This window comes from Ascaphus truei, chromosome 7 (assembly GCF_040206685.1).
Source record: "Ascaphus truei isolate aAscTru1 chromosome 7, aAscTru1.hap1, whole genome shotgun sequence".
In the NCBI taxonomy this organism is placed as follows: domain Eukaryota; kingdom Metazoa; phylum Chordata; class Amphibia; order Anura; family Ascaphidae; genus Ascaphus; species Ascaphus truei.
Genome location: NC_134489.1, coordinates 24,235,310 through 24,259,278, shown reverse-complemented (window position 1 = coordinate 24,259,278; position 23,969 = coordinate 24,235,310). Strand labels below are relative to the sequence as shown.

At 51.3% G+C, this 23,969-nt stretch overlaps 2 protein-coding genes across 5 annotated transcripts in view; one reads left to right on the top strand and one right to left on the bottom strand.

Moving 5' to 3' along the window:
• Positions 1-2,437: 2,437 nt before the first annotated feature.
• Positions 2,438-11,462, top strand: LOC142498821 (anterior gradient protein 2-like). The gene is made up of 8 exons (XM_075607367.1): positions 2,438-2,593; positions 3,395-3,568; positions 3,963-4,026; positions 5,767-5,819; positions 7,168-7,244; positions 8,605-8,668; positions 8,947-9,030; positions 9,522-11,462. Exons 2-8 carry the CDS (start codon positions 3,400-3,402, stop codon positions 9,569-9,571), a joined length of 561 nt encoding a protein of 186 aa, XP_075463482.1. The 5' UTR covers positions 2,438-2,593; positions 3,395-3,399; the 3' UTR covers positions 9,572-11,462.
• Positions 11,463-12,162: 700 nt separating this feature from the next.
• USP40 (ubiquitin specific peptidase 40) overlaps positions 12,163-23,969 on the bottom strand; it is a 55,137-nt gene continuing 43,330 nt past the window's right edge. For 2 of the 4 annotated variants that reach the window (XM_075607363.1, XM_075607364.1), the window contains 14 exons: positions 21,526-21,579; positions 20,665-20,753; positions 20,450-20,536; positions 20,005-20,041; positions 19,782-19,849; positions 17,668-17,742; positions 17,354-17,459; positions 17,019-17,113; positions 16,770-16,888; positions 16,557-16,622; positions 16,230-16,440; positions 15,232-15,327; positions 15,017-15,114; positions 12,163-13,948 (listed from right to left, as the gene is read on the bottom strand). In XM_075607363.1, coding sequence (XP_075463478.1) covers positions 13,852-13,948; positions 15,017-15,114; positions 15,232-15,327; positions 16,230-16,440; positions 16,557-16,622; positions 16,770-16,888; positions 17,019-17,113; positions 17,354-17,459; positions 17,668-17,742; positions 19,782-19,849; positions 20,005-20,041; positions 20,450-20,536; positions 20,665-20,753; positions 21,526-21,579 — 1,298 coding nt within the window. In that variant the 3' untranslated portion in view covers positions 12,163-13,851. The other 2 variants (XM_075607366.1, XM_075607365.1) reach the window with 2 other exon arrangements.

Genomic DNA, 23,969 nt, shown 5'->3' with positions numbered 1-23,969 from the left:
GTTAATGTCACCTCTGCACAAACCCATGTAAACGGGGCACCGTGCGCTCTGTTTGATGAGGTGACACTGGGGCGGTGTAGGACATGTGGTTGCGGCCGTTTACTCGCGACCAAATCTCCGCCGGCGTTTAACCGCTACTCACCTCGCCGCCAGTACATCTCGCCGCCGGCTGCTTATCTTTAAATCCCTGAATTTTAACCCCTATACAAACGATACCCCCTACCCTAAAAACCTAACCCCCTACCCTAAAAACCTAACTCCTTACCCTAATCCCCTACCCTAAAAACCTAACCCTTTACCCTAATCCCCTATCCTAAAAACCTAACCCCTTACCCTAATCCCCTACCCTAAAAACCTAACCCTTTACCCTAATCCCCTACCCTAATCCCCTACCCTAAAAACCTAACCCCCTTACCCTAATCCCCTACCCTAAAAACCTAACCCCCTTACCCTAATCCCCTACCCTAAAAACCTAACCCCCTTACCCTAATCCCCTACCCTAAAAACCTTAACACCCTTACCCTAAAAACCTAACCCCCTTACCCTAATCCCCTCCCCTAAAAACCTAACCCCTTACTCTACTTCCCTAGCCAGAAACCTAACCCCCTTACCCTAATCCCCTACCCTAAAAACTTTAACCCTTTACCCTAATCCCCTCCCCTAAAAACCTAACTCCTTATTCTACTTCCCTAGCCAGAAACCTAACCCCTTACCCTAAAACACCTATCCTTAACCGCCTACCCTAACCGCTCAATTAACCCTTAAATAAACTTACCTTGGCAGAAGCGGCTGCGAGGGGGAGGGGGCTCCGCGCGGCGGAGACTTGGTGGCGGCGAGATGGCCGCGGCCACAGGTCCGGTTCTGGAGCTTTCTGATTATCATTGTAACATTGGGGAGGCTGGAACCAGAAGGGAAGGTTTACTTCAGTGTTCATGAGACCAGTTCTAAGGATACAGAACAGCAGGGTTTCTCCGCCAGGGTGCCGTGTCACCCAAGGGTGCCGTGTCACCCAAGGGTGCCTCAGTGGAATGGAGCCCAATGGAACGATGTGAGCTTTAAATGTATCAATGTAAATGCTGCAATGTTTTCAGAATGTATTGCTGATGAAAGGTGTTGTATTACATGAATGTTACATTTACAGACATGACAATAACACAGTAAGTGTGAGGCTGAGTCCATAGGGACTGCAGCCGTGCGGAGGCGCGCAGAGGCTGAGGGAAAGCGGGTGCTTTCCCTGGCCTTAGTTCGCGCGCCGTCGGGGGGCGGGCAAGTGACGTCACGTAGCTGGTTCGCCCTCATTGGGCGAACCGCTCACGTGACTGGCCCTGCGCTCCCGTGAGCGCACAAACTAACTTTTTTTAAAGAGCTACACCTCCGCACGCCTGCGGAAGCGTGCGCGAGCCCCTGCTAAAGCCGCTCGCATTGCGGCTGCAGGGGCTCACTGACAAGCGTCAGCGCGCCTCAGCACGGGTCAGCGGATAAGCGCTGACCATGGACTCAGCCTGAGTGTGTGAGTGTGAGTGTGTGTGTGTGAGTGAGTGTGACATGGTAATCAGATACTTATTTTCAGTTTCTATCCAGTTTTTTGGAACTCAAATAAATGTTCCATCCCTGATGAAGGTGCTTGCACCGAAACGTTGGATTTTTCTGAATCTTTTGCATTAATGCGATTGCATCGTGTCTTGGTGTGCACGGCCCCCTCCGCTTACTACATTGTTCCCTTGACTAGGTTTTTGCCTGTAGCACCCATACCTTTACCCTTTGCTTTAGCTTTTTTTCCCCCATTTCACTCGGGGCATCCCAAGTTGCATTGGTCCTGACTCCCTACTTTTCAGCTTGACTTTACAAATGGTCAAATGACGGGGAACCCCAGCAACTGGATCATCTCAGCAGGGGGGCGCTGTGGGGGGAAATCGTTGAGAAACACACTTTACTGTACTTTCTCCAAACTACTTTGGAAGAGTGTGAACCTCCGACATTTACCTGTGTATTTCTGTCATTACAAATTAATGTCATTGCATGAAAACCTTTACAATACGCATTTAACCCCATCAGTGCCAAGCCACACAGTCCTACTCACCGCCTTCAATAAATGAGAGCATGAGTAGGACTGTGTGGCTAGTTCTGTCCCAAGTAGTGGACATCCCCTGTATGGGTAGGGGGTGTGCGAGTGAGGGGACAAGAGTGCAGAGTCAGGGTACATTCAGTCTGACAGCCAGGCACAGACCCCTGATCCTATAAAAGGTTCCTATAAACCTCATAACCCCAGGGCTGGTCAGCCAATAAGTTTAGGACACATCCAGGACCTAGGCAAAGCAGGCGGGTGTGTCCCCTGCATACCTGCACTAAGCAAACAACAGGAGCCTAGAGAATAGAAAAGGCAGCAGTGATAAAGGGGGCAGCTCCCTCAGACTTTGGGTTGGGTCAGGCAGGCTGTAGGGATCAGGACATCCTGGTTTTAAGGCTGACGTTGATCTCAGGCAGCCGTCTCTGAGCGGGGTATAAATACATCCCCACCTGCTCTCTGCAGCATTACCTGCTCAGGTGCTCATCTTGCACTGCCAGAGATAGCAAGCCTGCAAGACAACTACAGGTAACACACAGTGCTGACTGCAAGACTTCTACAGCTAACACACTGCATGACTTCTACTGGTAACATACTGACTGCCAGACATTTACAGGTAACATACTGATTGCCAGAGACAGAACGACAGCTACAGGTATCCCCACTCACAGCCAGATAGCTACAGGTAACACAGTGACTGCTAGAGACAGCTACAGGTAACAAAACTCATGTCCAGACAGATGCAGGTGACACAATGGCTAGCAGAGACAGCTACAGGTGCCAAATCTCACAGGTATCCTGCATTCTGTAAATCTCCATCCTGAGTAGGGAAAGATCGGAGGCTGAAGACGGGGACAGGACTTTGGGAAGTGACAGGGCTGTAACAGCGCTCAGCTCTAATGTAATACTCCTCAAACTTTTGTGGACCTTAATTTAAAGGGACTGTCCTGCTCAATGATCTGTCTGCATGTGGAGGGGGTTAGCGGAGGATCTAAAGATGTAATGACTTGATTTTCTCAGCATAGTGTGGTCTCTGTTTTGCAGCATAAGATATTGTCATACAAAGCAGTAAATATGTTTCATGCAGTGAGTCTTCCCTATAAAGAAGATTCTCTAGAATGGGCGGCCAACAGGTTAAGGATATCCCTGCGTCAGTACAGGTGGCTCAACCAGTGACTCAGTCAGAATGACTGAGCCACTGGTTGAGCTACCTGTGCTGAAGCAGGGATTTCCAGAAAATTGGACCTGTTGGTGGTTCTGGAGGACGGGAGTTGACCATCCCTGCTCTAGAATGTCTTTATATCCCGTTCTCTCCTGTGTAACCTGCAGACACCATGCAGCCCGGCCTGTCCCTCTCCTGTGTCCTCCTCCTCTGCTTTGCACTGGGTGAAGCTGCCATGAGAAAACCCAAGAAGCAGCCAGCGCCTGATGCCAACGGCACTGCCAAGACGGAGCCAGCAGCCACCCCGGCCGCCTCCAACGCACCGAAAACCCTGGCCCGAGGTAAGTGCTCAAGGACAGTAATATAGCGCTGACAGTGCAGGAGCGCTGTATAAGCACACGCAATCTCTGCTACAAATGACAGTGCCTGATGCACAGGTCGATAAAGTGACTTATTCAAGGTCATAATGGAGCTGACACCGGGATTTAAACCGGAGTCTTCCAGTGGGGAAACATCCTACCGGATAATTAAGAAAACCATTACAAAAATGGGATTCTTCCTCTTCAATCTGGGGCTATTTTGTGCACTACTATCGGCTCCAGTTTTGCAGCAGGTGGACTTCCTGTGGTGTCTGTAGCAGTGGGCTTCTCGCCCTCCCATCACAGGAGCACATGATAAAAAAGCTGCCACTCGGCAACCTGTGGGATGCTGACTCTCTGCTCTGTGTCTCTGCAGGATGGGGTGATGACATTGAGTGGATCCAGACCTATGAAGAGGCATTGGCCAAGGCCAGGGATAGGTGAGTACATGTAATATAGGAAACCCCAATAGACAGGGTGTACCCCACCTTCTCCTCCATTCAGTGTCTGGATAGGGGCATTAATTGGTCTACTGTGGGTTCCCAAACCCGACTCCTCCAACATAGACATTGTCAAGAGGACCACTCACCCCACTCACCCCGTCCATTTTCCAATCTGCAGTGAAGCCTCACACCTCCCTGGTTCTGCTTCGTATTTATGTCTCTTTGTGTATATCCCAAACAGCTTTGAATTCCTTTACTCTATTACCCTTGCTGGGAGACTGTTCCCTGAAACCACTACCTGTTCAGTGAAGTACTTCCTCAGACCCCCCCCCCCCTCCAGATTTAGAGTAGGATCTCTTGTTTTAGTTCTCTTTCTATGGAACAATATAAGCTACCACCCCGCACCTTGTTATTGTACTTCAACGTCTCTCTATCTTCCTCCTCCTCCTCCCCTCTCTCATACCTCTTCTCCTCTCTCATACTCCTCCTTCACCCCCTAGCTCTCCCATATCCTGCCTCTCTTTTCTCTCATACCCTTCTCTCCCCCTCACCCCTCCTATTTCTCTTATACCCCTTCTCTCCCCCACCTCCCCTCTTCACATTCACACCCCTTCCCTACCCCTCCTCTCTTCCCCACACCCCTCCTCTCTTCCCCACACCCCTCCTCTCTTCCCCACACCCCTCCTCTCTCCCCCCACACCCCTCCTCTCTCCCCCCACACCCCTCCTCTCTCCCCCATACCCCTCCTCTCTCCCCCACACCCCTCTCTCCCCCCACACCCCTCCTCTCTCCCTCCTCTCTCCCCCCACACCCCTCCTCACCCCTCCTCTCTCCCCCCCACACCCCTCCTCTCTCCCCCCCACACCCCTCCTCTTTCCCCCCCACACCCCTCCTCTCTCCCCCCACACGCCTCCTCTCTCCCCCCCCCACACCCCTCCTCTCTCCCCCCACACGCCTCCTCTCCCCCCACACCCCTCATCTCTCCCCCCACACCCCTCATCTCTCCCCCCACACCCCTCCTCCCATCCTACTTCTCTTATACCCCCTTCTCTTCCCCCACCTCTCCTCCTCACACCCCTTCCCTCCCCCTATTTCTTCCATACGCCTACTCTCTCCCTCACTCCCTCTCACACCCCTTCCCTCCCCTCCTCTCTCCCCCACACCCCTCCTCCCTCCCCCACACCCCTCCTCTCTCCCCCCACACCCCTCCTCTCTCCCCCCCACACCCCTCCTCTCTCCCCCCACACACCTCCTCTCTCCCCCCACACCCCTCCTCTCTCCCCCCACACCCCTGCTCCCATCCTACTTCTCTTATACCCCCTTCTCTTCCCCCACCTCTCCTCCTCACACCCCTTCCCTCCCCCTATTTCTTCCATACTCCTACTCTCTCCCTCACTCCCTCTCACACCCCTTCCCTCCCCTCCTCTCGCCCTCTCTTCTCTCCCAGGCTGTACATGTTGAGGCCCTTTAGTCCTTGGTTTTATGATACAGACCATGTAACATTGCAATTGCACCTCTATGTTATATCCGTCCAGCCCTGGGGACTGGGTCTAACCAATGATGTATAAAGTGGCGGCTCCTTTCTCTGCTCACAATAGCTGTCCCCACTGCGTCAGTGACACTGCCCCCTCCTGCCAGGGAACAGATAGCAGACAGATAACACATCCTGTTACATAACCCTCTGGGTCCTATTTATTGTGCCTGTTATCCTGCTCACCTCTGACCTTGTCTTTGCAGCAAGAAGCCCCTAATGGTGATCCATCATTTGGAAGAATGCCCCCACAGCGAAGGTGAGGAGAGACATCAAACCTCAGCCCAGGCCTTGTCATTTTAACTCGTTCAGTGCTGGAGGTGTCTGCAGTGCAGTGCAGTGCAAATATAGTTATATACATACAATGTTATATATATACAGTGTTCGACAAACCTATACATTTGCACGCCCCGGGCGAGTGGATTTAACATCGTGGCGAGCTCCTATTGGCCAAAGCAGCACACGTGTGGTACTAGGTGGCGAGTAGATTTTTTGGTGATTTGTCGACGTGTGTGTGTGTGTGTGTGTGTGTGTGTATATATATATATATATAGCAGAAAGTAGCCGTGTTAGTCCAGTTGCGATAGTGCAGAATAAATGAGTTCTTCAGTACCTAAATACTAAATCACCCAATACTGAAGAACATATATATATATGTACATATATACACAAGTCCAGATACAGTACATTGTACCCTGCAATTACAGATATATCTACATTGCTCTGCAGGGAGTGCAGGCTTTCGGAAAAGAATAAAGAGTTATGTGTCAATATATTGCAGTAAAAAGTTCCTCTATCCTACTGATCCTGGAGAAGTGTACTCGTTGTGACACTTCTTACTGGAGCATCAAGCGAGTTCGTCCTTGAATTGATAGTGTACTTACCTCTGAGACCACATTCAGAAGAGTCCTGGGAGGTCTCTAAAGACCTGTAAAGAACCTTATCATTGACAGGTATCACAGCTCAGACAGATACAGAACACTGAACATTGAAATGCATCACAGCATATTCCAGGGAGACCAACCTCCAGGCTGAGTCATCCATCGGATAGTATGTTCAGGGGCACATTTATCCCATGGGATAAAAGCAAGGCTCACGCACAGGATTCTGAGACGCTAAGGCATTTACAATTTGAGCATGAGAGGAAACGAGTTACACACTGTGTTCATTTGCATGTCATTACCCAGAATCCCTTGCTGCAGTGGAAGCAGTTTGCTAAGAGATAACGGGTTGCAGACCTGTCTGAGACACGCAAATGCACCGCAAGTGGTATTTGTATTTACTGCACACATGAGCAGCAAGTGTCACAGACAGACCCACTTCTTCTGAATAATGGTTCCAGTTTGAGGAGAATAAAATGTGTGCGAAGTCAGAGGGTGGACGTTTCCCACACGATGCAGAAGAATCCAGTGTTACAAGGAGCGTGTTTACCGGCTTCACCTGTTGTGAGTCTAGGGTGTGTTTGAGCAAAGAGCAGCCAAGCGTACTCATTGGGTAATGCCACATCCCTACAATATTATACACATGAGAATGAGTCACACAGCTGAGAGGGAGAAGGTGATAGGAGATATCACCGTTTGGTAAACTCTTCCTGTTCCTCTTCGCAGCTCTGAAGAAGGCTTTCGTGGCTGACCCACAGGCGCAGAGAATTGCTCAGGAGGATTTCATTATGCTGAATGTGGTGGTAAGTTTAATATGTCTAAAACGCATTAAACCAGACACGCATGCGCAGGGGAAACCAGGCAGGAACCGTAAATAATATGTACAAGAGAGCAGAGAGTGGCGCTCAATACTGGTAATAATAAATGTGTATTAAACAAATCCTTATTGTGATGTAAGTGAACAAATAACAGTTTCATTTTGGAATTAAATTATCCACAGTGCAAATATAAAGTGATGTTTCACTAGTGCACAGTAGATGATATTTTACTAATGTAAAGTGATGTTTCACTAGTGCACAGTAGATAATTAATTTTACATTAGTAAAATATCATCAAGTGAAATATAAAATAATATACTCCTCCACTCAAAACGCTGGATATGTTTCAAATATCCTCCACAATCGATATCCACAAAGCAGGGGAGTGGGGGATGTGTCACCAAAGGAGGGAAGAAAATAACACAGGGCAATAATGCAGGGTTCAATGGAGTTTGGGGGAGTGGAATCTCTGAAGGTTATACTCACAAACTCAAAGAGTTAAGTAGGCATATCCAAAACGGTGGCAGGCGTGGGTGGAAATCCACCCGCTCCAGTGGGGCTCAAGGAGAAAAGACAGAATGAAATGGTGCAGAATATACTTATACATTTTCTTTTATCTCAAAGAACGAACCCCCCGAATTCAAGGCTTACATCAGGGTAGTTCTTTAAAACATTTGATATACAAAGGGAATAGACGCCGAGACTACCGTGACCTGGGTGTCTCCTGCTGTGGCGTGTCAGGCTCAACGCGTTTCGCTGTTGTCGCTTGACTCCTGACGAAGCTGTACCACGGCGAAATGCGTTGAGTCTGACACTTGCCACAGTACAAGACTCAGAGCGTGGGACCAGTGCTGGGAGGAGCACCATCCGCACATCGGGTTACCGGAACCAGGAATTAATTAAATCGGAAGAGGCGGAGTCTCGGAGTGCAGTGAGAACACGACTCGCCCGGCTCACAGGAGTCACGGCGTCTATTCCCTTTGCATATCAAATGTTTGAAAGAACTACCCTGATGTAAGCCTTGAATTCAGGGCGTTCATTCATTGAGATATACATTTTCTTTTCAGTACAATCTGAACTATTTGGTTTTTTCTTTTCTCCAGTTTTGGATATGCCTATTTAACGCTTTGAGTTTGTGAGTGTAACCTTCGGAGACTCCACTCACCTAAATTCCATTGAACCCTGGCATTATTGCCCGGTGTTATTTTTTTCTTCTCTCCTTTTGGTGACACGTCCCCCGCTCCCCTGCTTTGTGGATAGGAACCCTAAATAACACCGCACTGTTACAGTGACCCACACCACGCAATGTCCAGTGGGATTGACCCTGGTGTGACATCTTTTGCAGCATCCCGTAGCTGATGAAAACCAGTCTCCTGACGGACACTACGTTCCCCGGGTCATGTTTGTGGGTGAGTTTTGATTTGAAAGTTTGGCCATTTTTGGGGGGGCGGGAGACATGTGGTTTGTGTGCAAAGCAGGATACAGAGAGGCACAGGAGAACCCAGACCGCTTGTAGCAAAAAGAGTGATACCCTGTTGTAAATAGGGAGCTGGATATCAGGGGGAGGACCTCAATAGAAGCGGCAGAGCTCCCCTATAGGGAGGGGAGCTTAAGTGTGAGGTCCTGTGTGTCTCTTTATTTTTCTCTGTCTGTGTCCCTCTTATCCGACACCTTCTCTGTGCCACAGATCCCTCATTGACTGTTCGGACAGACCTCGCAGGCAGATACGGAAACAGACTGTACGCCTACGAAGCTGGAGATATACCCGAGTGTGAGTGTGATTGGACAGAGGCTAATTACAAAAAAACACATAGCACACTGCGGATATTTTATTACTGATAATAATGACTAGTTGAACCGGAATATGGACCGCCCCTGCTGCGGAGTGCCTTATGGCACTGAAAAACAAGAGCTTGCACAGAAAGAGACCCTATAATAATGGAAATAGAATGAGCCCCAGAATATAACTCCTGTCCCTTGTGCTAAATTTCTGCATAAAGTGCAATATACACTTTAGCAAATTGCCACAAAACAAAAGTGTAGCTTCCTACTGAATTCCCCTCTCTGCTGGAGCCATCGTGTCCCTGTTATTAAACACAATTCTCCTTACACATCAAAGCATCTTCAGTCCTATACATGCAATCCCTGTTATAAGAATATTATACTGGACGTCCCATCACAGGGACCCCATAATGCCGCCTCTAGGGGAGGAATCCTTGTCATGTGACCACATCGCTAATTCCTTGTATGTTTCTCCTGTAGTGGTCACCAATATGAAGAAAGCCACTGTCCTCCTGCACACGGAGCTCTGAGCCCGCTGAGCGCTGCCTCGGGTGTGGGAGAGATGACCATGACGCATTGAGCAACTCTTCCCGCCAGAGACATGCAGAAACCCCAACCCGGCCCCCTGAAATACATCAGCGGTCCTGCTCCAGTGAACGGACCAGAGCAGCAAGAACTGGTGGCTATCGCTCTCTTAACGTCACTAGCCCTCTCCCTGTACAGGCCACAGCATGTGGCAACAACCTGACATATCCATAGCCCTCTGTTTACAGCCAGCAGCCTCCTTTTCCTGCCCTTAGCTCGCTCTGTTTGCTTTTAATGCAGTTAGTACACCTGCTCTCCCTAATTACTAAATCTATTAGCAGACAGTAACCCTGTGGTCATCTACTTGCTAACCCTTTGCATGCAGTTGGTAGCCATTCTATTCCCTCACTACTAGCCCTCTGCTTACCTCACTGTTCTGCATCCAACCTGTAGCCTGTCCCATACATGTCCAGCTCCCTGCATCCAACCTGTACACTGCCCAATGAATGTCACGCTCTCTGCACCCTACCTGTAATCTGTCCCATGCATGTCCCTCCAGCTCCCTGCATCCAACCTGTAGCCTGTCCCATGCATGTCCTGCTCCCTGCATCCAACCTGTAGCCTGTCCCATGCATGTTCAGCTCCCTGCATCCAACCTGTAGCCTGTCCCATGCATGTCCAGCTCCCTGCATCCAACCCCATGCATATCCAGCTCCCTGCATACAACTCGTAGCCTGTCCCATGCATGTACAGTTCCTGCATCTAATTTATAACCTGTCCAATGCATTTCCAGCTCCCTGCATCCAACCTGTAGCCTGTCCCATGCATGTCCAGCTCCCTGCATCCAACCTGTAGCCTGTCCCATGCATGTCCAGCTCCCTGCATCCAACCTGTAGCCTGTCCCATGCATGTCCAGCTCCCTGCATCCAACCTGTAGCCTGTCCCATGCATGTCCAGCTCTCTGCATCCAACCTGTAGCCTGTCCCATGCATGTCCAGCTCCCTGCATCCAACCTGTAGCCTGTCCCATGCATGTCCAGCTCCCTGCATCCAGCCTGTAGCCTGTCCCATGCATTTCCAGCTCCCTGCATCCAACCTGTAGCCTGTCCCATGCATGTTCAGCTCCCTGCATCCAACCTGTAGCCTGTCCCATGCATGTCCAGCTCCCTGCATCCAGCCTGTAGCCCGTCCCATGCATGTCCAGCTCTCTGCACCATATTGGTAGCCTGTCCCATGCATGTCCAGCTCTCTGCATCCTATCGGTAGCCTGTCCCATGCATGTCCAGCTCCCTGCATCCAATCTGTAGCCCGTCCCATGCATGTCAAGCTCCCTCCATCCAACCCCATGCATATCCAGCTCCCTGCATACAACTCGTAGCCTGTCCCATGCATGTACAGTTCCTGCATCTAATTTATAACCTGTCCAATGCATTTCCAGCTCCCTGCATTCAACCCGTAGCCTGTCCCATGCATGTTCAGCTCCCTGCATCCAACCCGTAGCCTGTCCCATGCATTTCCAGCTCGCTGCATGCGCTCAATCTCTGTACTTTCTCGGACTCCTCTTTGTGCAACCAGTAGTCTTGCTGATCCCCCCCTGCAGCCCGAAGTCTTCTTTTCACATGCTGGGTGGTTGCCTGGGGGCCACCTTACATTTCTGTGGTTTGCACACAATCCGCTGATGAGATGCAGGCTGTGCCACAGCTGAGGCCACGGGAGAGGGGTCTGACACCACGCAGAGCCACGGCCACGTGTAGCTTTCTGCTAACACATCTCCCTGCACACACACACGATACCATGGTATATGTAGGTCACTTTCTATGTAACTTTCTACATTTTATATGAAATATTTACTATGTATTTGTAAGTTTAAAGAATAAACATTGATGTTTAATCCATACGACATTGACTCATGTCTGTTCTCGTCCTGTCTATCTGTGCAGTCTTCTCAAATCTCACTCACTCGGGGTGAGTCTTACTCATTGGGAGGTTGTGTCATTAGGAGTGTTGCTCAGTGGATGGCAATCGCTATACAATATGTCTCACTTACTGGAAGTCTCTCTCATTAGAGGTGACTCTCACTCATTGGAAATCTGTAATGGAGACATCTCTAATCATCGGAAGCCAGTCTAATAAGGGGCAAGTCTTGCTCAAAGGCTGTCTCATTAGGGATGACTCACTTATTGGAAGGCTGTCTAATTATCCCGAGTATCACTCTTTGAAACATTATCTATTTAGAGTTGAGCCTCACTGGAAAGCCGAATCAGGGGTGAGCCTAACTCAGATGTCTCACTAAAAAGCAGTCTCAGAGGCAAGTCTCACTCATTAGAAGGTGGTCTCATTAGCGGTGAGTCTCACTCATTAGAAGGTGGTCTCATTAGCGGTGAGTCTCACTCAGGTGGTCTCATTAGCGGTGAGTCTCACTCATCAGAAGGCTATTTCACTCTTCAGGAGTCTCACTGATTAGAAGACAGTCCCAGTAGGAGAGTACGTCTCGCTTCACTCACTTATCAGTGTTTCTGCATTTTGTAACCCTCCACCCCAGGCAGCTGAGGACACGCCCACTGCTCCTGCACCAACACATTACACAGAGCAACAACTACATTGAATGGATTTATTTCTGATTCCTTATACAGTGGTAACACTTTGCTCTCAACCCACTCATTGGTTCATTGAAATAACTGTATTGTTGCCTGTGAACCTCGTGAACTCCCAACGTACATTGCTCCCTGACCCCTGAACATCCAATCCCAGAGTGCTGCTGGTCACATGATGTCACTAGTGATGTCATCGTGACCAACACAGCTCAAACTTCCATCCTCAGCCAGGTCTTGGCGAAACCTAAGGCCAATTTGCATAGTGAGGGGCTAATTCCATTCAATTAGAGAGAACATACATCACTTCACAGACAGAGAAGACCTGGCCCGGGTGTGACCGGTCAGCATTAAAACAGACGGAAATCTTTGGAATCACATATCCAATTCTGTCAAATTTGAAGCAGAAAAATTACCTCCAAATCAAAGCAGCAGTAAAATAATAATCTTCATAATGGGCCTCATTGCTGGTCAGTCACAACTCAGCGCCTGGGCCAATTACACTTCTTATTTGCCCAACTCATCACCTCTTACAAGGCTCCGTATACAGTCATAAAACAGGCCAGGAATCCCAACCGTGAAACCCAGAGAGATGATGCCAACATCATTGGAATTAGCCGTGTCAATGATATCTTGTTATGTTCAGAGGAATGCAAAGGAGTCTTGTGCAGGATACGTTTAGAAACCTGCCCTGGTTGCAGAGGAAGTAATGAGGGGAGGAGGAGGACGAGCAGAAGGTCCGAGCATGGAAGCTTCACTTCTAAAAAGGTCCAGCACCTTCCAGAGAGAAATTATTACAGTAATCAGCAGCCCCCTTGTCTTGGGGAAGATTGTTTTAGCATCTTCACAATAAAACAAGATACTCCACACGGACGACGACGATTGTGTTTTCGGATAAGGCATTTCAGCAGCAGGACAGAGAAGGGACAAGTCCTAATTCCAATGTTCAGACCGGATCTCACCAGGAAAGTCTCTTACAGGCGAATTATCCGGCAAGAGAATGTCTGCGGCCCGATGAGGCAGCAAACGCCATCCTTTGCGCACAGATCTATACATTGTTTGGGGTCATGTATTGCGGGGCATAAAAAGGTGCATTCACCCCAACCACCTCTTATCACTCACAACATCAACTTAAATCTTTAACCATTTAACAAGAACGAATTCCTGGCCCAGGTGGGATGGTTACCTCTGCCTCGCCTTGACATCCGCTGCTTCTCCCTCAAACAATGTGCATCTTTTTGTACGAGAAGATGAATTGTTAAAAAAGAGATATATATATACAGTATATGGTTGTTTAGGATTAAGTGGAGGAACATATCATGTAGGGAGGGATGGACCAGTTAAGGGGAGAAGGCACCTTCATTAAGAGAAGTGTCCCTGACTGGTGGGAGTAAGAATCCCTTTCTATAGCAGTCATAGCCCAGGGATACTGGGGGAGGGGGTGTAAGAGGTGCCCGGTTCCCCCACCCACCCCCCACAGGAGGTAAAGGAGGCATCAGGAACAGCACCTGGTTAAGACCTCCAGGGGCAGATAACAAACCTATTGCACCGATTACAAAGACAGCACGAGATGCTCCGGTCGCCGCGCCTCATATCCGCCCCTCGCAGGCAGCGGGTTCTCTTCCCTGAGTTAAAAAAAAAGGGGCCCATGTGGTCTGCCAGGCTAACCACTCAGAGCTGGGGAGGGGGCCGCTGCTATCTGAACACCCCCACCCTGATGGAGAGAGAGGTCTCGGCCTTCCGGCCCCTTGTGCGTCCCTTCTCGTCGCAGAACACCGGGTCGTTCACCAGGCTGTGAGAAACACAGAGCAAATAGCGAGTCACCACCAAGGTGTCCTTTTACTGAAGGTCCTACTAAAGACATTCCTTATATACACAGAGAGAGGAGGCGTCCTTATATACAGATAGAAGGGGTCTTCTCTCATTGCTATATACAGATAGAGGAGGTCCGCTCTATCTGTGCTATATACAGATAAAAAGGGTCTTCTCTCATTGCTATATGCAGATAAAAAGGGTCTTCTCTCATTGCTATATGCAGATAGAAAGGGTCTTCTCTCATTGCTATATACAGATAGAGGAGGTCCGCTCTATCTGTGCTATATACAGATAAAAAGGGTCTTCTCTCATTGCTATATGCAGATAGAAAGGGTCTTCTCTCATTGCTATATACAGATAGAGGAGGTCCGCTCTATCTGTGCTATATACAGATAAAAAGGGTCTTCTCATTGCTATATGCAGATCAAAGGGGTCTTCTCTCATTGCTATATGCAGATAAAAAGGGTCTTCTCTCATTGCTATATGCAGATAGAAAGGGTCTTCTCTCATTGCTATATGCAGATAGAAAGGGTCTTCTCTCATTGCTATATGCAGATAGAAAGGGTCTTCTCATTGCTATATGCAGATAGAAAGGGTCTTCTCTCATTGCTATATACAGATAGAAAGGGTCTTCTCTCATTGCTATATGCAGATAGAAAGGGTCTTCTCTCATTGCTATATGCAGATAGAAAGGGTCTTCTCTCATTGCTATATGCAGATAGAAAGGGTCTTCTCTCATTGCTATATGCAGATAGAAAGGGTCTTCTCTCATTGCTATATGCAGATAGAAAGGGTCTTCTCTCATTGCTATATGCAGATAGAAAGGGTCTTCTCATTGCTATATGCAGATAGAAAGGGTCTTCTCTCATTGCTATATGCAGATAGAAAGGGTCTTCTCTCATTGCTATATGTAGATAGAAAGGGTCTTCTCTCATTGCTATATGCAGATAGAAAGGGTCTTCTCTCATTGCTATATACAGATAGAAGAGGTCCGCTCTATCTGTGCTATATACAGTACAGAGCCCCCTCCCAGTGTCACAAGCACCTTTTCTTTTTCTTATCCGCTGCCAGCTGCCTCCGGTTCTCCTTAGCGATGTGGTCCACCTCGGTGCTGAAGTCCGACCTGTCATCCAGCAGAATGTTCTGCACGAGGGAGACACACGATTCGGAATTCCAGACCCTCGTCAACCCCCAAAAAAGGTGTCCAACCCCCCACGTGAGAGGCTCCAGGATCACAGTGACATCTCAGGCCGCACTCACCTTCACCCCAATAATGTCCCCATCCTTCAGGTGATAGGGCGCCCCCTGCAGGCTCTCCTGCTTCTTCTTCCTCCTCTTCTTGGAGACCTGCTGAGTCTGAGAGAGAGAGAGAAGACTATGAGCCCCCCCCACAGACTCTCTCTCTGGAACAAGAAGCCGGCGGGAGGGCGGGCACAGGGAAAACGTGATAACATTCGTCTTCACGGAAGGAGTGGTGGATTTGGCTACTGACCCCCAGCAGAGGTGGTAGAGGCGAATACACTAACAGAATTCAGTAAGGCTCGGGATAACTATAACGGTGGTTGTACATTTGAAAGTAACCATAGGGTCTAAGTCAGGGAGGCTCAACTTCAGTCCTCAAGCCCCTCAAACAGGTCAGGTTTTCAGGATAGCCCAGCTTCAGCACAGGTGGCTCAATCGGAGGCTCGGTCGCAGATTGAGCCTCTGATTGAGTCACCTGTGCTGAAGCAGGGACTGATTGAGCCACCTGTGCTGAAGCTGGGATATCCTGAAAAGCTGACCTGTTGGGGGTGAGGGGCTTGAGGACGGGAGTTGAGCACCGCTGGTCTAAGGTGCTACAATGGGCAGGGGGGACGGTCAGGCATAACATCCTAGATGACGGCGTTTCTCTCCCCGCACAATGACGAGCAGAGGCCGGTTACATGTTTGCCCGAGAGCAAAACCTACTTTGTCCCCAGTTTTTTAATATTATGTATACATAATGAGCCAACACATTCTGTAGCGCAGTACAACAGAGGAGAAAGACAATAACAAGCAGAATAACCAGACGAGCATCGAGTTGCAATATGTCAGGAGGTCCATGGTCAAAGGAGCTTACAATCTAATACCCTTTCCTATTCTCCATAGTTACCTGTGGCCTCCTCCGCTGGGAGGCTGCTCCCTGAACCCACCTTTCTTTCACTGAAGAGGTTTTCTTCCCTGCCCCGCCCCCCTTAAAGAGAAGCCCCCCCCCCGCCCCCCTCATTCTCGTGCCTCACCCAGCTGGAGATCGGAAGCCACTCGTGCTTGTCCAGCATGTGCTTGGCGATCTCCACCTTGTCCGCCGGCAGCGAGCAGTGGGCGGCGATCCTCTGACGCAGCGCCGTGGCCGTGCAGCCGTGGGAGACGTCCCACGCAACATCCGCGGGGGGGAGATACCGGCGCTCTCCCGGGACAGACAGCTGCACCCGCAGGAGAAGGTCTTGGGGCCTGCAACAGCACAGCGAAGGGAAGACTTCAACAGGGGGGAAAAAATGAAGTGTCCTCCCCGCCTCCCCCACTGCTCAGCCTCTTCCCACACTCTTGTGAGCTCCGCGGACACTCACCCCAGACACTCCTCCACCTGCAGAGGCTCCACACCGAGTGCTGCTCTGCGGCCCAGCTTGTAGTCACTGAGTAGAAGAGATTCAATGTCACATTATCAAAGCACTAAAAGGGCTCCGTGGTGGAACTCCCCCGCACCTACTGTGGCGCCGTGTGATCAGGGGGTGCCCTCCCTCCTAGTGTGCAGATCTTGGGGGCGGGGGGATCTTGTATACCTGATCAGCAGGTGAGGGGAGCGCAGGATTTTCCCCAAACGTTTATTTTCCAGGGTCCAGACGCGAAGGAAATCGGGAGAGGGGACACCCAGAGCCCCGAAAACCGGCAGCGTCAGGATCTGCGGAGAGAGGGAGGAGCGGACCTGAACCCGTCTAATCCACGAAACGTAAGTGCCACGGCCTTACATGCACAGGGTCACCCCTGTGGGGGGCGGAACACTGGGCCTTCGATGGCCGGTGAGAACAGACCTGCGTCTTCAGATCATGCAGAGAAGCGTCCTCGGATATCTCCATGTCTCCCGCAAAGTGCAGGTCCGACTCGGCGCCTTCCTGCTCGAGAGCCTCTGGAGAGGGAGGGTGGGAGAGAGAGAGAGAAAGACACTGGAAAAGAGGAAGACGGGAGCGCGCGAGAGAGCGCGAGAGAACGATCAACCATGTGTGGTGATCAGACAGTGAGCAGCAATATATAGGTTGTAGCACCCCCATGTGTATGTGACAGCTTCCTGCCCAGCTCTGAGGTTGGGATGAACAGAGCGGAGAGAAAGCATAGAATGACAGGAACGGGGGGGGTGTCTGTGTCTCACCTCCGGAGGCTGACGCCCGCAGCACTGCCAGGTGGGAGGTGACGTGTTTCACTGCATCCTGCTGCATCTTGGGACAGTAAATCCACGTGGCCAGCTTCAGGAACCCCTGCGAAGAAGAGAGCAGGTGGGCAGTGTCTGCAGAGATACTCCGCATCATTATACAAAGTGGGATGTTCTTGATGGCTGGATGGTTTATGAGGATGGAGGAGGACATTTTGGGTCTTCAGGAAGGTTCTAAACAGGATGCTGGGACATTAATACGCACGGTCTGATTGGTCAGCCAATGCCATAGGCAGCCAGAGTGAAGTCCTCACCTTGGGTTGGAGAATCCCCTCTGTGATGACAAAAGTGTCTCCCGAGCAGATGTTCATCTCATTGAGCGAGGCGTCCTGAGGACACATTGTGACACTTAATATCCACACCCACCTTCCTCCCCACGCTGACAGTTACATTCACATACATACAAACATACTCGCACACACACTGTGCCCCATATCCCATGTACCACACGCACTGCCCCTTGTACCACCACACACACACACACTGCCCGGGATCACACACACACACACACACACGGCTCCATATCCCATGTACCACACGCACTGCCCCTTGTACCACCACACACACACTGCCCGGGATCACACACACACACACACACACAGTGCCCCATATCCCATGTACCACACGCACTGCCCCTTGTACCACCACACACACACTGCCCGGGATCACACACACACACACACAGTGCCCCATATCCCATGTACCACACGCACTGCCCCTTGTACCACCACACACATACACACACTGTGCCCCATATCCCATGTACCACACGCACTGCCCCTTGTACCACCACACACATACACACACTGTGCCCCATATCCCACACGCACTGCCCCTTGTACCACCACACACATACTGCCCGGGATCACACACACACACACACACACACACACACACACACACACACACACACACACACACACACACACACACACACACACACACACACACTGTGCCCCATATCCCATGTACCACACGCACTGCCCCTTGTACCACCACACACACTGCCCGGGATCACACACACACACTGTGCCCCATATCCCATGTACAACACGCACTGCCCCTTGTACCACCACACACATACACACACTGTGCCCCATATCCCATGTACCACACGCACTGCCCCTTGTACCACCACACACATACACACACTGTGCCCCATATCCCATGTACCACACGCACTGCCCCTTGTACCAGAACACACATACACACTGCCCGGGATCACACACACACACACACACACACACACACACACACACACACACACACACACACACACTGTGCCCCATATCCCATGTACCACACGCACTGCCCCTTGTACCACCACACACACACACACATACACACACTGTGCCCCATATCCCATGTATCACACGCACTGCCCCTTGTACCACCACACACACTGCCCGGGATCACACACACACACTGTGCCCCATATCCCATGTACGACACGCACTGCCCCTTGTACCACCACACACATACACACTGCCCGGGATCACACACACACACACACACACACACACTGTGCCCCATATCCCATGTTCCACACGCACTGCCCCTTGTACCACCACACGCACTGCCCCTTGTACCACCACACACACTGCCCGGGATCACACACACACACACCTCCATATCCCATGTACCACACACACTGCCTCTTGTACCACCACACACATACACACAGTCCGGGATCACACACACACACACACACACACACACACACACACACACACTGTGCCCCATATCCCATGTACCACACGCACTGCCCCTTGTACCACCACACACACATACTGCCCGGGATCACACACACACACACACACTGTGCCCCATGTACCACACGCACTGCCCCTTGTACCACCACACACATATACACTGCCCGGGATCACACACACACACACACACACACACACACTGCCCCATATCCCATGTACCACACGCACTGCCCCTTGTACCACCACACACACACACACACACACTGCACGGAATCACACACACACCCCTCGCCCCCATTTTTACCGGCAGCTCCAATGTCTGCTCCCCTACTTGTCACTGCAAGAGTTGGGTTATCATCAGGCAACAGGTAGATTCTGAATTATCTTTGGCAACCTCAGCTTAACCTCACACTACATATGACAAGTGACAACACAGTCCTACTTGATTTGCATTAATAAGAAAACACTCAACATTTTCTGGCATTTTAACGTTTGCGGATCTGATAATTAAAGCATCAAATCAGCGAGTCCAGCTTTTAAACAGCGGAGCTATAGATTAAAAAAAGTCATGTAAGTGAGTTATCAGATGCCTTGTGAGATTGGGTGACGGGGGGGGGGGGAGGCGTGGGATAGGGTGAGGGGTTATAGGTCATTACCTCGTCATCTAGGGCCTCTCCTGCTTCATAACACCAATCCATCTTCCTCAGGTGCCACCCAGTCTCACCTGGGAGAGAAGAGAGGGTAACACTGCAGGGTGAGGAGGGCACGGCCGGGGCACTGATGGAACATCTGGCCTGGCTGTCACATTGAGGGATGATTGGCTCAGGATTGGGTTACCTTTAGGATTTGGGGATTTTGTAGGCTGAACTCTGTGCTCACCTGATAACCCCGCTCCCTGCAGCATCCGCTCCAGGCACTGAAACAAGAGGAGAGCGGTGGCGTGAGAGAAAGAGGGAGAGAAAGAGAGGGTGGGGGGGGGGGGGAGGGAGAGGTGGAGAAAGAGAAAGAGAGAGAATGGGGGGGAGAGATGGAGAATGAGGGGGAGAGAAAGAGAGAGGGGTGGAGAAAGGGGGAGAGCGAGATGGGTGAGAGGTGGAGTGAGAAAAAGAGAGGAGATGAGAAAGGGGGAGAAAAAGAAATGGAGAGAGTGCGAAAGAGGAGAAGGGGGAGGTGGGGGAGAGAGCAGGGGTCGGAGGGCAAGAGAAACAAGGCTCAAAGGAAAAACGCAGTTCCTTCACCCAGCCGCAATGAAACAATACACAGATAGACCATCTCTGCAGTACATGTGTGCCGTGTTAGTGCTATCCTGTGGTATATACTGTACCTCCCTTACAGTGACCGTCCCCTCCAGTATAATCTCCTGCTCGTGTCCATCCTGTGGATCCGTCCCGGTCACGAAATACAGGAAGATCTGTGAACAGAGAAGAAGCAGACAGCATCAACCCCCAGTTCACAGCCCCCAGCTCCCGCCCCACCAACCTCACACAGAGCACTTTCCCAGCCACCGAGAGGTCTCCGAGGGTCTCCATCAGGACTCACCTGGGAGGGTGTGGGGGCCTTGCCTTTGCACAGCCCCAGGATACCCCCAGCTTTAAGCTCTGCCTCCTGCGCACTGATAGTCTCCAGAACTGCAGAGTGGGAGAAGCATGCGAGAACGGAGCCAAACGTTACACTGCAGAACCTGCCAACCACACTAACCCCCCCACGGACAACCCCACTGAGAGCCCCAGGATATAGCAAAGCCCCACCTCCATCCTAATACGGCTTGCACGAGAGGAGAGTATACATGCTCAGTTTATCCCGTCATCTCAACAGGAGAAAAGCGAAATATAAAACAGCACAATCTGTATTTACATCTACTAAATAAAAACGCTGCATCGTATGGTTTCAAACTCACAAAAGCTTTCCGCGCTCGCGTCCTATTAAGGGCAGGTATTAAACCCGGACTTATTCATGTGTCCTGTTAGAGAATACAATGCAGCGGATATAGAGCTGTGTTCACCAAGCAGTGCAACTCCGTCAGGAGCCTTCTGTGCTGGAGAGAACCCTGCGGCCCATTCACGTGAACGGGCTGTAAAGGAATATATCTACCAAGCTGGTGGTGGAAGAAAGAAGTCTCGTGGAGTAGCACAGTGAATCTGGCCCCAGCACACCGTATACAGTACACCGCACACACAATTATCTCACAGTGAATCTGGCCCCAGCACACCGTACACACAGTTATCTCACAGTGTGCTTCTAAGAATCCGGAAGTGACGATCAGACTCGCCAGGTCTGGAAAACTCCATTCAAAGATAAATGGCAACTTGTGCAACAATCTGGTTTTCTCCAGGGCCAATGCGGCTACTGGGACTATAGGGAGCTCAAGCCCTCATGCCAAAACCTGTTGCAGGGTCTCACCAGGAGGCAGCAGCTTCCCACTCTTGTGCACGGGTCTCAGGCAGGTGTCGCCCCCTGTGGGAGAGATCAGAAGCAAATCTAACTTATTTTAACCCAGCTGCAGGCGTCTATACAAGTCCAGGCAGCCAGGCCTCACATAGTAAGGTGCAGCACCCTCCCCCTAAGGCAGCCAGGCCTCACATAGTAAGGTGCAGCACCCTCCCCCTAAGGCAGCCAAGCCTCACATAGTAAAGTGCAGCACCCACCCCTAAGGCAGCCAGGCCTCACATAGTAAGGTGCAGCACCCACCCCCTAAGGCAGCCAGGCCTCACATAGTAAAGTGCAGCACCCACCCCCTAAGGCAGCCAGGCCTCACATAGTAAGGTGCAGCACCCACCCCCTAAGGCAGCCAGGCCTCACATAGTAAAGTGCAGCACCCACCCCCTAAGGCAGCCAGGCCTCACATAGTAAAGTGCAGCACCCACCCCCTAAGGCAGCCAGGCCTCACATAGTAAGGTGCAGCACCCACCCCCTAAGGCAGCCAGGCCTCACATAGTAAAGTGCAGCACCCACCCCTAAGGCAGCCAGGCCTCACATAGTAAGGTGCAGCACCCACCCCCTAAGGCAGCCAGGCCTCACATAGTAAAGTGCAGCACCCACCCCTAAGGCAGCCAGGCCTCACATAGTAAGGTGCAGCACCCACCCCCTAAGGCAGCCAGGCCTCACATAGTAAAGTGCAGCACCCACCCCCTAAGGCAGCCAGGCCTCACATAGTAAAGTGCAGCACCCACCCCCTAAGGCAGCCAGGCCTCACATAGTAACGTGCAGCACCCACCCCTAAGGCAGCCAGGCCTCACATAGTAAAGTGCAGCACCGAACAACCTGGTTGCAGAGGCCCCGCGCTCTTCCCCGAGGCATTTAAATTAAATGCCGAGCGACCGCTCGAGGAATCTGCAACCTCAACTTACCTCAAACCTCAATTGAACCTCAATTCAGCCGGCTTCTGATCATGTCGCCATGACAATGCGGCGTCAAATGACGCCGCGGGTCATGTGATGTGTCAACATGACGTCACGTGATCCGCGGCGTCATTTGACGCGGGGTCACAGGAGAGGGGGGACACAAGTGCTGGGGCTGGCACACAGGGGGGTGCAGCTCAAAAACTTTGCGCACCCCTGATCTAAGGGAGCCAGGCCTCACACATTACAGTGCAGCACCCCTAAGGGAGCCAGGCCTCACACATTACACTGCAGACCCCCTAAGGGAGCCAGGCCTCACACATTACACTGCAGACCCCCTAAGGGAGCCAGGCCTCACACATTACACTGCAGAACCCCTAAGGGAGCCAGGCCTCACACATTACAGTGCAGCACCCCTAAGGGAGCCGGGCCTCACACATTACACTGCAGCACCCCTAAGGGAGCCAGGCCTCACACATTACACTGCAGAACCCCTAAGGGAACAGGCCTCACACATTACACTGCAGAACCCCTAAGGGAGCCAGGCCTCACACATTACACTGCAGCACCCCTAAGGGAGCCAGGCCTCGCACATTACACTGCAGCACCCCTAAGGGAGCCAGGCCTCACACATTACAGTGCAGCACCCCTAAGGGAGCCAGGCCTCACACATTACACTGCAGAACCCCTAAGGGAGCCAGGCCTCACACATTACACTGCAGAACCCCTAAGGGAGCCATGCCTCACACATTACAGTGCAGCACCCCTAAGGGAGCCAGGCCTCACACATTACACTGCAGCACCCCTAAGGGAGCCAGGCCTCACACATTACACTGCAGCACACCTAAGGGAGCCAGGCCTCACACATTACAGTGCAGACCCCCTAAGGGAGCCAGGCCTCACACATTACAGTGCAGACCCCCTAAGGGAGCCAGGCCTCACACATTACACTGCAGCACCCCTAAGGGAGCCAGGCCTCACACATTACAGTGCAGAACCCCTAAGGGAGCCAGGCCTCACACATTACACTGCAGAACCCCTAAGGGAGCCATGCCTCACACATTACAGTGCAGCACCCCTAAGGGAGCCAGGCCTCACACATTACACTGCAGAACCCCTAAGGGAGCCAGGCCTCACACATTACACTGCAGAACCCCTAAGGGAGCCATGCCTCACACATTACAGTGCAGCACCCCTAAGGGAGCCAGGCCTCACACATTACACTGCAGCACCCCTAAGGGAGCCAGGCCTCACACATTACACTGCAGCACCCCTAAGGGAGCCAGGCCTCACACATTACAGTGCAGACCCCCTAAGGGAGCCAGGCCTCACACATTACAGTGCAGACCCCCTAAGGGAGCCAGGCCTCACACATTACACTGCAGCACCCCTAAGGGAGCCAGGCCTCACACATTACAGTGCAGCACCCCTAAGGGAGCCAGGCCTCACACATTACAGTGCAGCACCCCTAAGGGAGCCAGGCCTCACACATTACACTGCAGCACA

Excerpts from the sequence above, each read along its gene's own strand:
- LOC142498821 (XM_075607367.1), top strand. The coding sequence starts at position 3,400 with ATGCAGCCCGGCCTGTCCCTCTCCTGTGTCCTCCTCCTCTGCTTTGCA. Across the intron at positions 8,669-8,946 it reads TCCCCGGGTCATGTTTGTGG|ATCCCTCATTGACTGTTCGG; the intron begins GTGAGTTTTGAT and ends TCTGTGCCACAG. Across the intron at positions 9,031-9,521 it reads AGCTGGAGATATACCCGAGT|TGGTCACCAATATGAAGAAA; the intron begins GTGAGTGTGATT and ends TTTCTCCTGTAG.